The 14,751-nt window shown below is 51.4% G+C and overlaps 1 protein-coding gene across 1 annotated transcript in view; it reads left to right on the forward strand.

The window, feature by feature from the left end:
• Nucleotides 1–14,751, forward strand: part of RUNX3 (runt-related transcription factor 3) — a 52,576-nt gene that overhangs the window by 26,347 nt on the left and 11,478 nt on the right. The window contains exon 3 of the mRNA XM_009332184.1: nt 13,170–13,334. Coding sequence (XP_009330459.1) covers nt 13,170–13,334 — 165 coding nt within the window. The remainder of the gene's footprint in view (nt 1–13,169; nt 13,335–14,751) is intronic.

Genomic DNA, 14,751 nt, shown 5'->3' on the forward strand with positions numbered 1-14,751 from the left:
CTTTTTGCTTTCATATTTTCGAGAGCCTCAGCTGGGTGAGGATTTCCCTCCCCACCTGCCCGCCTCCCCCCAGCCCGGCGCACGACGTCAGCCTGAGCCGCAAGCCCAGCCCCACGCTCTCAGATGGGAAATGAAGAGTTTGGGATCTGCAGAGGGTGGAAACCCCCTTGTCCATGCCTGTGCAAGGTGTTAGTGGCATCTGTGTCCCTGGGGTGCTGGCGGTCGGTGGGTGCAAGGCCGCGGCTTGGGTGCTGCCTGCCCTTGAGCACCCCGTGGGTTGGGAGCTCTTTGCTTCCAGTATGGGGCAAAAAAGCAAAAAACTGGGAGAAAGATTGACTGTAAAGGGGAAAATCCTGCCTGTAAATCCAGCCTGAAGAGGGCTTTGCCATTGTTAACAGTGGGGTGCTGGGGTGGCTGCGGGAGGAGGGTGCCTGTGGCCCCGGGTGCCCCCAGCCCCGCTGTAAAGGCATTTCTTCCAGCAAGCGCTTGTGCTGCCCAGGTGGCAGCCGGGGAGGAGGAAGGGTTGTATCAGCACTTACTGGGGATGACACATACCTCACTGTGGCTTCTCTATCCATCTCGAAGCTGCGCTGATAAAAGCAGTGCCCTGAACCACCCCGTCCTGCATCGGACCTGCCAGCCTGGACACACCTCGGCACCGCTGCCCACACCCCCCTATCTCACCGCCTCCATCTCGGTTCTCATCCCACACCCAGCGCCTCGCCGGCCCCGGCTCCCCGAACCCCGGCGCGTCCACAAACCACCCTGAAAAAGCCTTTCTCACTTTTTTTTTTTTAAGGTGCGTCTGAATCCATTTTTCTTGAGTTCAGAGGAGTCTGTCCTGTGGATTTTTTTTTTTTTTTTGCTATTATTCCTAGTGGATGCTCCAGTTTGAGGCTAGAGAGGAAAAGGATGCGCAGGACCATGCTAGCAAGGCAAGCGATCTCCCCGCTACTTTCCCCATCCCTCGTGGCTGCAGATGAGTCTGAGATTTACTACCAGAAATAGCAAAACTGAAACCCATTTTACTCGGGGAAGGGAAAAGAGGTGCAATATTCCACCTCGTTAGTCAGAATAAGCTCTGTAGAGGCCCTAATACGATGCTAACCATTAGAAATTGCCAGGCAACCCCTATAAGATGGTGCTGCCCTAATTCGAGCCTCCCATCCTGCCCAATTTGACCCGCAGATTTGGGGGAGGGGGGGGTGGTGGAAGGCCAAGCACCCGGGATTTGCATTCACCGTGGGGGCTGCGTTGGGAAGCTTCAGTGCTTTAATTCCAATGGTTGCATGCGTGGCGAAGGCAGCTTGCCCAAAGCCGAGACCATGCCGTGGCTGGGTGAGGCCGAAGAGCTGAGTCAGCCCCTCCGTGCCTGCTGGCAGCAGGGCTCGGATTTGGGGGGGTTTCAGCGGTGGGAGCTTCCCCGTGGCGCAACCTTTCAGGCTGCTGTTTGTTCTTCCTGGGGTACAGCAGCCCTGTGCAAACTTGATTCCTTTAGCAGTATCATATTTTCATGCCTTACTGGCTTAAATGCCATCGAAAGTACAAAATGATGTGTTCAATATATTGCAGAGTTGGTTATGTCCTTGCTAACTTTTGGGTTGTAATGTCTTTAAAAGCATTGATGGTTTCTGGTGAGATTTCGGACTCCTTGGTAATTGCTTGTAACAAAGAGCATCTCTTTAGGGCTTCCCTCGTTTGCACCATTTTGGGGGGAAAAAAAGAGAGAAAGACGAAGCGGAAATGTTCCCATTACCTTCGAGAAAAGCGGCTGCATGGGGGTCGCACAATTAACTTAAATGGTCCATAAATTCACCCGTCACATCCCGGCCCCACACCGTGCTTCATGGAAGGGAAATTGCTGGCACTTCTGGGAAAGGCAGAGCGGCTCTCGGGGAGCGGGGCCGATGCCGGGAACCCCACGGCAAAGCTGCTGTTTGCCCTCCGTCCCGGCGGGGATTTTGGCTGGCCCGTCTCGGGATGCTTTGTCGCGTGGACCTGTGCTGCGGGGGGATTTGTGTAAATCCACACCGTGTTTCCTCCACACAGGGGATAAAAAAAACCCCATTGTCTCATGGTTTTGTTATGATTCGAAGCAACTTTTGGAGGAGACGGGGACCTGGAAGAGCTCTGTGGGGCTCAGGTGCGCTGCGGGCAGGCTTGGGGCGATGCATTGTGGCCCTCCGGGATGCCAGCTCCGCGAATCTGGATGGTGAAATAAAATCTGCAGCTCTCCCATTCCCGGGACACGGGGAAATAGGGATCTACCGAGTGGCAGACACGGGTGCGGGTCAGTGAGGGACAGCCTAAAATAGCTGAGGATGAGGAAGAGGGGCAGTTGGATGGGGTTACGGGATGGGAGCCAAAAAGGAGCAAGGGCAAAATGATCCCCTACTGCCGTATTCCTACGGGCAATTTTGGGACCCTGTGGTCTGCAGCGTGCCCAGGGCGGTGACACCCCGTGTTTGCTGCGCCTCTTACCCTCGGAGATTTGATACGGGTTTGGCAAGCGCTTGGAGAAGAGAGAATAAATGGTTACAGGGTCTTGCGCTTCTCAGAAGCTCGAATGGAGACCCAGGACAGGGGCTGCGTCGTGCCAGTATTGTACGATTTCAGATCTTTATCTTGGCAAAAAGGCTTCCTCGTGGGGATGCGCAAAACTTGAACTTGAGATGTTTCCGTAATTAAAAGCAGGCTCATTGCTGAAGTGCTCCCGTGGCGTGATAGTTTTGGGTATTATTAGGGTCTTTTTTTTTTTTTTTTATTCCCCTGCTTGTCCTTAGCTAGATATAAATACACAGACATTTCCCAGTTTGTCTGCGAATTAGGGGGAAAAAAAAAAAGGGGAAATGGTGAAGGAAGAGGAAAAATAAGGAATAATAATAAAAAAAAGACAACTAAATCAATCAAACCAACCATTTAAATAAATAAATGACCTCACCACTTCCTGGACAGTTATTTGTCGATATAAAATTGCTATAATCTGTTCTAATTTAAAATGCAGTGCTTAAAATACGCTGATTTCCCACGTCTTGAGACCTGTCCCCTTCCCTGGGGAGGAAGAGGAGGAAATCCTGAGTCACACTTTCTCGCTTCCCTATTAACTCTCTGCTCTGGATGCGCTGCAGCCATTTGAGGTGAACGTTTAAAGAAACCCTGCAGGCTCCGTACAACTGCCCGGGAGCTTTGGCATCGCTCTCGCTGGCAGGGGACCCGCCGCGGTGCTCCCTGCAGTGGCCCCTGGGCACTGGGGGATGACATTGCACGGGGACATCAGGCTAATCCCAGCCATGCTCCAGCCTCCGGTTTTGGAGGACGGAGCCTGTGCAGAGCTGGCGGGGCTCTGCTTCTCCCCGCGCTGCTCCAGCCCCGCGGAGGGTCCTACCTGGAGGAGAAAAAAGCCTTGGATGGGGCGTAGGTTTTTTGGGGTGTCCTGAAACAAGGCAGGCATGGGAAATCCTCAGTGGGGATGCAATGTATTTTAATCTTTTGGTTTTATTGGTGTTTTCTCTGCTGTCCCCCGGCTGCTGTTGGGGTTGTTGGTGCCTGGGATGGGGCGCTTGCGTGGACGGTGCCTGAGAGCCCGGACCACCCCGTGCCTCCTGTGTGGAGACCGTTCAGTTCCATCTCACCCTTCTCTGTCCTGTTTGCTCTTTGGATGGAGACAAATGAAAAGCAAATGCCGGCCAGGGCGAGGGGCTGGGAGGATGGCATGGCATCGGTGCCATCGCTGCACGCCCCACCAAGGCAGCTCGAGTGGGGCACTACGCACTGCCTACTCTCGCCCTCCATCTGCCAGATCCCTTAAAAATTTCCCTAACGTCCCATTAACCAGGACTTTTGCAGCGAGCGGCCGGGCGGGAGGCAGAGGACGAGGTCGAACCCACATCTCTCGGAGCATGGAGGAGGCCCGCGGGCGGTGGGGGAGCAGCCAGCCCCTGGGGTGGGGAGGGATGAGGAGATGCCAGCTCCAGGCTCCCCAGTTCATGCAGGAGCCCTTGCAAATCAGTACTTGCTGCGAAGGAGGGTTTCTCTGTTTGTATTCCCATTGCTAATGTGTTTTGATCCCAGCGGGGAAATTTGCACCCTTTGGTATCTGCCCAGACCGTCCAGGGCATTGTTTTCTTGCAGAGGCAGTTTGGAGCCGCTGTTGATACATGCATCGCAAGCAATTATGTTAAACTACCTCCTCCTCTAATTTCTTATAGGCATTGCTATCCAGTTAACCCCTTCGGGGTTGGTCCAATCCTGCAAAGACGAGGCGAGGGGGAGTCGGGGCTCAGCTCTTGGTGGGGGCTCGATAAAAATCCCTTGGGGAGAAAAGCAGCCCGGCTTTCTGCGGGTTTCTGCAGGTCGGGCTGTGCAAGACCCCCAGCCCCATGTGGGACCCGCTCATCCCTCGGCAGGGCACGGGGATGCCCCGGGGGACGCCCGGGTGCCGGGGGCTTGCAGAGCATTCCCCCAGGAGAGCAGAGCGGGGACAAAGGTTGCCCAACCGCACTCAAAGCGACGGGTTTGCATCGCCTGGGCCTTTGGTGCTACAGCTCGAGCCTGTAATCCCGGCCTCAAAAGAAGTATTAATAGAGCAACCAAAATTATACGGGCTCCAGTAAATTCGCTCCTCTAATTATTTTATTTGCCACATATAGTAAATTCCACTTCTCCTTTTATAATCACCTGGTGCATAAGAACTTCAAACTCATTTCACTTAAAACTGACCAATATTTTCTAAGTGAAGCAGTATTGGGAGTCAGAATAGGGAAATTATCTTTGCTCACATTGTACAAAGAAATCTTTGTTGAAATTGGTTGTAACACCTCATGCTTTTGAAAACTTCAGGAAAACCCCAGGGCACGATTCTCAGCTGGGGTGGAAGAGGCATATCTGCTCCTGCTTTGAAAATAAATCGGAATCGGAGAAGTCAGCATTGATAGTGTATTTGGAGAAGATTAAACTGGAGCAAAAGGATCCTTTAGTGGATGGGGGATGTCGGGACAATTCAGTTTCATTGAAGGCTTCTTGCAGAAGGGTGTCGGCGGTGTTTCAATGCCGTGCGTGGGGGCGAGTTGTGCCTGGTGCTGTACAAATAAATAGCAAAAGAAATTCCTGCGGGGTCCAGCGGCGGGGCCCAAACGGAGCTGTGCAAAGGGACGAGCGGGCTGGGCTGGGATGCAGGTGACGGAATGCGTCGGCACTAAAAGGGCGTATTTGGGACCATTGCAACAAGGATGTTGGTGAGCTTCACTCCTTCGTAAAGGGGCAGTGTTTTGCCCCGTGCCTCAGTTTACCCATTTGTAAAGTGGATCTAATAACCCGCTGGGCAGCAGGTGATGTGGGAGCATTGCATGTATGTGGAGGTTGTCGTCAGCGAGGATTTATTGAGCTGTAGCTGGGACTGCATGTTGCAGGGTTATTAATGCAATGCAGCCCCGCTTCCCTCGGGCAGGATTTGCAAGCTCAGGAGGACAGCGCCGAAGGGTCACGGGCTGGAAAAGAGAAACAAAAAAAGTCAATGCTAAAAGGCAAATTTCATTTCAGGGAAGACAACAGCTAAAGGACCAGAACTATCAAACAAAACCACAAGATCACATCAGATGTCAGGGCAGGACACATCTCGTTTCTCCCTCTCGAAAGGGCTTATCAGCACAACCAATCACTTTAATGATGTGGCAGAGGGAGGAAGAGGATTTGACTCAGAATGAGATGAAATTTAGTTCCTAAGACCCTTCTCTTCCGCTGCTGGAGACCAGTCACCTGTTCTGCAATCAGCCAGAGATAAATCATATCCTGCAGCGGAAGGTGCTTAGACATGATTTTGCATTATTTTATCTTACTCTTTCCAGTGAATCTATGCACTGTAGCGGGAGAGGGGGAGAGAGGGGAGGGAAGAAGAGGGACCCAGCAAGCGGAGAGCATCCCCGGTGCCCGTCTCAGCCCCCGAGACTTTGCGCCAAGGACGACGGCAGCGGGAAGGTGCTGTGCAGCCGAGCCCCATGCTGCCGTGCCTCCCCGCATGGAGGTTCCCAGCTGAGCACATCCCAAAACCATACGCTCCCGGGAGCAGGCAGCCACGGAGCCCGGCGCAGCCCCCCCGCCTGCAGATAGCCCGTGCACAGCTCTGCTTTTTTGGCTTTGGAGGAGCAGCATTGCAGAGAGGATTAGGGGTGCCGTGCAGGTAGCGTTGCTCTGAGGCTCTTGCTTATAGCGTTGCGTTGTGTGTGCTGGCAAAGCTCGGCAGGAGCTGTAATTATCCAATATACCAGCCAGTCTCTGGAGATGGAGCTTGGAGCTCAATCCTGGGATCGCGGGATATTAACATTCAAATGTCAGGGCTCGGCTCCAGCTCCGTCCTAGGGCAAAGGGGAAACCCAGCGCTCAGCATCCTCAAACCTTGGGAAAGTTTGGGTCTGATCCGGGTTGTGCTGCGTTACCGAGGGCACAGGACCGGCTGGCAAAATGCTGCTATATCCAGTCGGCTGCCGCATGGCCCTGCAGCGTCAGATACATCTCATACCCATTAGCTGTGCCACGGCACATTCCTTGCACAGGTCTGAACCCAGCAGATGGTCCTCCCCATCCTGGGCAGAGTATCCTTAACCAGTGTCACCCAAAGGAATTTGATGTGCTTGCCCTAATGGAACAGGTTATTAACAGGGAAAAACCAGCTATACTGGTACCACGCAGGTCCCATTTCAAGTTGTTAGATAGCAGGCATTAACTCACTGTAAATTGGCATCACTCCACTGATCTATGTAGTGACAGCTAATATATGCAATTGAAAATCTGATCTCAGACACGACTGAGGCAATACCAGCTGGATGTATTTGAGATCTGTCTGCTTCCTCCCAAGCACCCAGCTTTGAAATCTTTGAATCAGGGGTTTCGCCTAATTCCATGAGAATTGGATCACAGCCCATAAATGAATTTTGCCTTCCTGGAAATGGGAGCAACTGCAGAGAAGTCAGCGAGGCTGGTGGTTTTTGCACCCTGTTATGAAAGCTGCTGTGTTTCCCGCAGATGTGCACCGTTCTGACAGTTTGTGACACACGGGGTGAAATTTTCAGATCTGCAAATCAAAACTTTTAAAAACCACCTAATTCACTCTGCAGTCTCAGAGCCAGATTTTCAGAGGTCTTTAAGGATGGGAAGATGCAGGCAAGCACTTGTGGGGATTTTCAGCAAGGCGTGAATGGGCTAAATGCTTAAACCCAATTAATTTTACCCAGTCTGCTGCTGAGAATGCCCCCAGCTTTACCTGTGCTGTAAAGTGTTTTAAACACTTTTGCAAATCCCCCGGGAATGGGGAGCCTGTGTCCTTCAGGGCTTTGTGCTGAAGTTGCATGGAAATTTGGGTGTGATGTTCCTTTTGATTTTAACACGGGCCACAGCTCTCGCATCCCAGGAGCCTTAGGAAATGCTACCCTAGATTTCTGTTTAAATATCTGAATTAATGCCCTGCTTTGTTTTCCATCCAGAGGGCTTGGTTTTGGGGTCTCCCAGCGTAATAAAAGGCCACAACAGGATTTATCAGAAGCTGCCCCGCTTGCAAGGCCTCCCATCGCAGGGTGAGCAGGGAGAGAGGCAGGGGCAAAGTCAAGGGACTAACCCGTAAGGGAGAGGAGATTAGGGGCTTGCAAAGCCAGCTAATCAATACCAGGCTGCCTAGCACGAACATCTCTCCTGCTGCTGGAGCTTCAGACAGTAAAAAACCTACTGTAAATGCAACATATCTCTGTGCTTCCTGCCAGCTGGCCGGGAGCCAGGCTATTTCCTTCAAAAAGAGGGATATTTATTTTCATCCTTTTAGAGGCAGCCAATTCATCTCAGACCACCACCAGTTAAAAACGCTTTATAAATTAGCAGCCTTTTTTTTTTTTTTTTTTTTTTTTTTTTTAATTCTCTCCCCCACCCCCTTAAATATTATTTTCCTTTCGTTGTTCAAGTCAGTGTAAATCCTCTGCCAGGACATGCGAGTCGAGGCGCATTGCGACACACTCCCCTTTCTCTCCAAGCTGGAGAAAGACAGTAGCGGTAGTGTCTCACGAAAGCCAGAGGAAACCAAAGCAAAGCCTCGCTGTGACTGATTCTCTTTCCAAATGGCGTAAGCAGGCCAATTTCAAACATGTGAATAACGAGTTATCTGTGCTTGACTTTGTTCGGCAGCAGAAGAGAACATTTTCCTCCTGCTCCCTCCCGTGAACTTCTGGGCTTCAACTTTTAGAAGTGGGCTGAAGTAGCGCTGGCACTTGCCAGCTGCTGCTACTCACCGGAGCTCAGTGGAGTTCTCCATCATCCTCCGTGGAGACGTCATATTTGAGTCCCTTCCAGCTGCCGGCACTGCGGGCAGCCCGGTTCCCATCTCCACGCTGTCCTCCCGTCCTTCCTTCGCTGGCCATGGGCCTCCACCAAATTCTTCTTGGCCCGGAATTACCCATGGCGAGTCTCAAGCCGGAGGTGGGTTTCCAGGGAAAACCTGAGGGACGTTCACGTCTTGTGTTATAGATGTGCAAAGAGGAAACCACCCCAACACCTGCTGTAAGGGACAGGCCTGCTGTTCCCATAATACAGGCATTTCACATGTGGCTTGTTTCTGGAGCGCATGCTGGGACTTGATAGTCTAGCCGAGACTCAGACGGGGAAAAACCCTCTGTAGAGGATTGGTGTGTCTCTCTGAAGTACCTATTTTGAGGGCTACAGGAGGGATTTGAAAGGTGTCTTGCGCATTGAGCTGGAGTTTTATCCACTGCTGATTGCTTTCTTGTGGTCCATTCTCAAGGACGTGTAGAGACTAAGCCACTGGGTTGCGTGCGGCATGGCTGCACGGGCTGCTCCTGGTGAGCTCCTTCTCGGCTAAGCCGTAGAGTTTGGCTGTTCATATTTGAGCAGAGCCTTGGGTGAAGGATGGTGGCAAGCTTGCCTTGCTTTCAAGGTGGACCAGTGGGGGCCTCTGCGGCCGCTGGTGGCTTGGCTCAAGCTGCTGCCCCAGCCCACGCTACTGTCTCCTGTTTCTTGTCTCCTCCTCAGTGGAGCTAAGGGAATGATCTGCAAATGTGTGTGTCAATGAACATCCCCCCCCCCCCCGAGCTGAAACGCTCCATGTTTCCTTCACTCCAGCTTGCCGCCAGCGTTTCGCAGCAAGACGCCTGGGGAGGGCCAAGCCACTTCCCACCATCTGCTCTCCCATCCTTTGGTAGCATGGGGCTACGGCAAGGGACGGGGATGAACGTGACACCCAAATCCGAACCCCCCAAGGGCAGAGGGCAGGCTGTGCAGCTCCTTGCCTGTCCCGACAGTAACTCCATCTGCATCTAAACACAGATAAATCAGGGGACCGGAACCCCCAGGCACCCCAGAGGGTGTTTTTTCAAATCAAATCTGCCAGCTCAGAGATTTTGGTATCACTCAAGCCATGAAATTCCTGGAGCCCCTTTCTACCTCTGATCAACTTTATATTCTGCATCTCAGTAATCTGGGGAAATAAGCTGCTTTTGGTGAACACTGTGGACCCCCCCCCAACCTGGAAACCCCATCCAGGTCCCAGCTTCGGAAGCCACATCAGGTTGCACACTCCTAGAAGGAAGAGCAGGGTCTGTTTGGTCTTTGAAATATTTTAATGCAGAAAACATGTCTTTAAATCACAGCTTTGAGGGCCTGAGCTCCAGTGTGGCGCACACTGTTTCGCTGTCTGCATTCCAAGAAAACACCCAAAACTTCCAGTATGCTTCTTATTACTGGCCTAAAGTGTCAAATTCACATCGGCTCTTCCAGCTGGGAAGTGTTCAATGGGATCGTTTGTTTGATATGCTGATACAGATCTTGTTACTACATCAGGACTGTAGGTGATCTGTCAGTGTTTACATCATGTCATGTTCAATATCGGAGTTAACTGATTCGGAAACCCGATCCAGCGTTAAAACCCTTGCGCTGTTGACAAGAAGTGCCTAAGGTCAGTAGCTGCCATCATTTTATAGTACTAAGGGCTGTTGTTTCCATAAATATTGACCTGCAAGCCAGCGCTGGCACAGCTGGAAACACAGTGCAAAATCTCCAACCCAACAGCAGGTTTCGTGCCCCAAAATTCACAGGTCGGGGTGATTAAGACTTCTCAGACAGATTTCTTAGGATGAGGTCTGAAACTGTTTGAAGTCGATTGAAAATCCGCCCACTGGCTTCGGGAGGCTTTGAGTCAGTCCTTGGGTTAAGCTAGAAACCACCTTCCTCTTCTCTAAGGTATGAGCTATTGTTCACTTGATGGCATTGGTTTCCTCTCCGTGACAGCTGTGGGTAGATGGGGAAGGGCTTTTAATGAAGCCAACCGCTGCAGAAATTAAAAAGCTCAGGTTGTTCTGATGAAAGAAACCCATTAATAGCGATTCTCTCTTGCGTGACAAAATCTGACGTCCCTAGCTCTAAGTGACAAGCGGCAGGAAGTCCTGGGGAGACAGCCTGTACCAAAGAGGGTTGGCAGTCCAAGCTGGTGGTTTTTAACTCATTCGCTGCCTTGTTTCATACAGTTTAGCGCTGCCCGGTCCCGCCGTGTAGATGGGGTGGGATACGAACCGGAGAGGGTCTAGGAGAGCTGGGAAGGGTCCTGGTCCCACCGCAGCTCTCCTCTGGGCTTTCACTCCTAAATGAGCCCCTGTGTTTGCCTTGACTTATATTTGCATCAAGTTTTCTGCTTTCTTTTTCTGAGGATAGTTTTAGGTTTTTGGGGTTTTTGCTGGTAATTGCTGGGTCTCCCTGCAAACCAGCCCCTTTTAGAGGGTGTAAGTACAACACTGCTATTTAGTTGAGGCTTAAAAACTCCACGGGGCTGTGCCCGCGTTCAGACAGCATGGGGACCAGATCAACCACAGTGCAGCACGATGCAGCCACATGAAGCCCTCAGTTAAGTCCATACGGCTGAATAATCTTTAAAAACATTATCATCATAGAGATCACTCGATTTATTTTTCAGGATTTTCTCCGTCACATGCCAGATACTACCGCAGGATAGGGTTTCAGCTGAGATAGAGGCAGAGAATTTAATTTCCATTAAATTTCTGTAGAACTTGGTCTTTGAAGTCCTTTTGGCTTCTCTGCTAAGCTCTGCCTGAGAAAAGTGGTTAAAGGAAAAACATAAACCTATTTTTCTTCTTCTGTGCTCAAATGTATACTGAAATAATAAAATGTGGAGCAAAACAAGACACCTCACTGCACACGCTTTGCCCCTTGGGGAAAGCACAAATACCGTGTGACAGATGCTGCTCACGTCTCCGAAGGCCCTCAGATAATGCAGAGATGCCCAAGGTCTAGGGACGCACAGAGATTAGAAGAGATGGTTTATGGTGTCGATTTGAGGTTTCCTTGGTTTACTTCACACAGCAGGGAAAATATATTTTCAAAATACCATTGGCTTTTGCTTTCCGCTGGGAGTTCGTCCTTACCACGTTTTGCTCTCTGGCATCAGCACGTTTTTGTTCGGTTTGAGCTTTTACACACCCGGGAGCCTGGGGGATTATAGAGTTTGGGGGAGATGGTGGGGGTCACTTGGACGTGGAGCTCCCAGAGGAGGGTCAAAGCCCCTCAAAAACTGTGGCTGGGGGCGGTTTGCTGTTGGGATACCCGTGGAGCGTTGCCGTGGCAGGGAGCTCAGCTGGGAGCGCGAGATCCCCTCCGGAGTTGATGTTCTCCCCTCCCGTCCGAGCCGTCCGGCGTCTCCACAGACAGCCTGGCAAGCGCAGCCTGAGCGCGATGAGCCAAGCAAATGCAAGATCAGAAGATATCAGACATCAGATTTAAAGAGGGGGAAGTCTGGGGACTTTCTGTGACTTTGCTATAAATTGACACCGAGCTCACGCTACGCAGATGTGAGGGGGGGAGGGAAGGGGGGGCATGAGCAAGAGGTGGTTGCGTTTTTCACCTTTCAAATGCATCGCTTTTCTTCTTAAAAGCCACCGAGAACTGAGCTTGACTTGGTGGATGTTGGCCATAGGGCTACATCTGATAAAGCTCAGCTTGCAGAAGAGCTGCAGAAGGGTTTCATCCCAGCTCCTCTCCTACCTCCCCGGCGTGCCTGCACACCTCCAGTGCCCCCGAGCTCTGCTCTCGATTACGCCGGGATAAGGCCTCTGCCACCTTGGGAAGGTCCTTTCATGACAGGTGCAAAGAGCTGGCGGTGTTGCACGGCTGCGGCAGGTAAAGAGCAAGGAGAATCCAAGGTCTGAACCGGCACTGATGTAAAACTGAAGCAGCTCTGGCTTCTCTGGAGTCTCTCCAGTTTTGTGCGGGTGTAACTGAGACTGGAATCTGGCCCAGAGAGAGTGAAGCCGTTCGGCGATGATTAATGTAGTAAAATGCAAAAGTTATGTATCAAGTGTATTTCATGCGCCTCTTGCCTCAGGACAATTAGCATAAATTTAATAATTATTGCCCTGTTCCAGCAGCTGCTACCTAAGGAGCTGGGAGTGCTTTACAAATGCTCATTAGTTGCTGCCCTGCCTGGGGGAGGTAGGTGAATAGTCTCCCCATTTTATGGGTAGGAAAAGAGGAACAGAAAGAAGCGAAGTGAGACGGCCAAGGTGCGGTGCCGTGGGCAGGCTGCTCCCTTCCCTCCTCCTGCACCCTCTCCAGCCCTGCTTGGCTCTGGCCCCGTTGGGTGGGCAGAGCTGGGGAGGGGGCTGGAGTAAGACGAGAGTTTTTTCTTTGTGCACTGAGCAAACGCTGTAGAAGATACTTAAAATTCAGTTTCCTTTGCTGGTTCCCCAATCACCACCCTGCCAGGAGATGGGGTTTCTCCTGCCTTGCACGTGTCTCCCCTCCTTGTTCGGAGAGAGTGAGGGCTGGTGTAGGCTGGTCACTCAGGCACGGCACAGGGCATCCTGACCCTGGCGCCCGCATCCTGCTCCTTGATCGCACGCTGACTTGCCGGATGATCTGGGGCCTCCCACATGGGTCAGTCTGTGTCCCTTCTTCAGCAGGCTTCGTCTGTCTGAACTGCGAGCTCTTCCCGCGTGTGTGTGCCACGCAAAGCCCCCGGGGAGCCGATCTCCGCCGGGGCCCCCACACACAACCCCCGTGCGAATAATAGCAAACCGCGAAGATGGAGGCTGCGCTGACTTTGTGTTTAACCAGGGCGCTCTAGCCAAAGGGTAACTGATTAGATATCAGACTCTCTTATCATGTTCCAGGGCACAGACAAAAGCTAGAAGACCAAGCCAAACCCTTCACCGACCGCTACGGGGAGCTGGAACGGCTGCGCCAGTCCATGAGAGTCACCCCAACAACACCCAACCCCCGCGGATCCCTCAGCACCCCAAGCCACTTTGGGTCCCAGGCTCAAACTCCAATACAAGGTAACTGGCTGGGTGCCCCAACCTGGCGTCGCACTCCGAACCCTCGTGCTCCCGACACGGCCGGGCAGGGAGCGGAGCCGTCCCGGCCGAGCAAGCCTCCCCCTAGATGGTATTTTAGGGCTGGAGTCCAGCCCTCCCCTGGGTAAGGAGCCCTGCCCGGGGCACAAGCCAGGGACGGGTTTGGTTGGGTTTCTTGACCCTGGAAGCCTTTTTGCATGCATTAAATCAGCAGACAGGTGCCGAATCATAAACCCAGGCGATTTCGTTCTGTGCACCATTAGATGTGGGGTCTTAGGAAAAACTCAGTGTCAGCAGGAGCGCGAGGGAGATCAGAGCAACATACTTCAAATCCAGTAGCTTCTTTGACATGAAGGCACCCGCGTAGATGGTTAAGCATCAGCTAGAAAGGGTGTATTATACTTTACATGCTAATCCAAATGGTTTCTTATCTTGTTGCATTGTGTTTCTGCCAAGTCTGGTGATCCATCACCCAACTCCAGCATAATTCCCCACACGTATGCACACCTGCATGGCTGCACGCGTGCGCACACACTCACACACAGAGGCTTTGCTCTTCCCATATTTGCCATCAGCATAGCTGAGCCCTCGGGCGTTCCCCGTGAATCTGCATCGTAGCTTGTTGCCAGGAAAGAGGTAGGAATTGCCACCAGAGTTACCCGAAAGAGGTCAGTCTGCTAATTCCCATGCACCTGAATTTCAGCCGCAAACTAAGCATTGCATTTGAAAATATCCAGTTGCCTTGCTGCTTCTGGCTTGCTGCACTTCTCAGCGCAGCCAGATGCCACCAGGATGTATTGAGAGATGTATTAAGTTCTCCTGTCTGCACACGAGACATGCTCCTTTTCCATGCATTTTTAATCCCGGCAATGTTTTCCTTTGAAAATCAGCATAATACTAACGGGGATTTAAGGGATAGTATTTAAGCTGTTTGCATTTTGAGTTTTGGTGAAAAGTGGCCCTTCTTGGAAGGTTTCATATGAAAAGTTCCAAAAGCCTTTGTGTTGCATTTTCAGAAGTGACGTAGATGTTTGAAAACCTCAGTGTCATTGGCAAAGAGGGTGTCTCAGGCACAAAAACATGTTTGAAAATGTTACCCGAACTGTAAAAGCTGCCCCGCTCCTCCCAACCCAAAATTACAGTGAACATTTAATTTCTTTCTCATTGAAATGCAAATCTTTATGCTTGGAATTTTCATTGATATTAGCATGGTTTATGAGAAGAAGCCAGGCATTTTGTGTAGGATTATGATTTGATTTTTGTTAAAAAAAGCAAGAGAGAGAAAGAGAAAGAGTTTTATAGGTTCATGCCATTGGCTGCATAATAAAGAAAGATATTCTTGGGGGAAGAAAAAAAGATGCGTATTTTAAATTAGCACAGTCCCCTGTAGTGCCAGAAA

Source organism: Pygoscelis adeliae, unplaced genomic scaffold, assembly GCF_000699105.1.
Source record: "Pygoscelis adeliae isolate BGI_AS28 unplaced genomic scaffold, ASM69910v1 Scaffold359, whole genome shotgun sequence".
Classification (NCBI taxonomy): Eukaryota; Metazoa; Chordata; class Aves; order Sphenisciformes; family Spheniscidae; genus Pygoscelis; species Pygoscelis adeliae.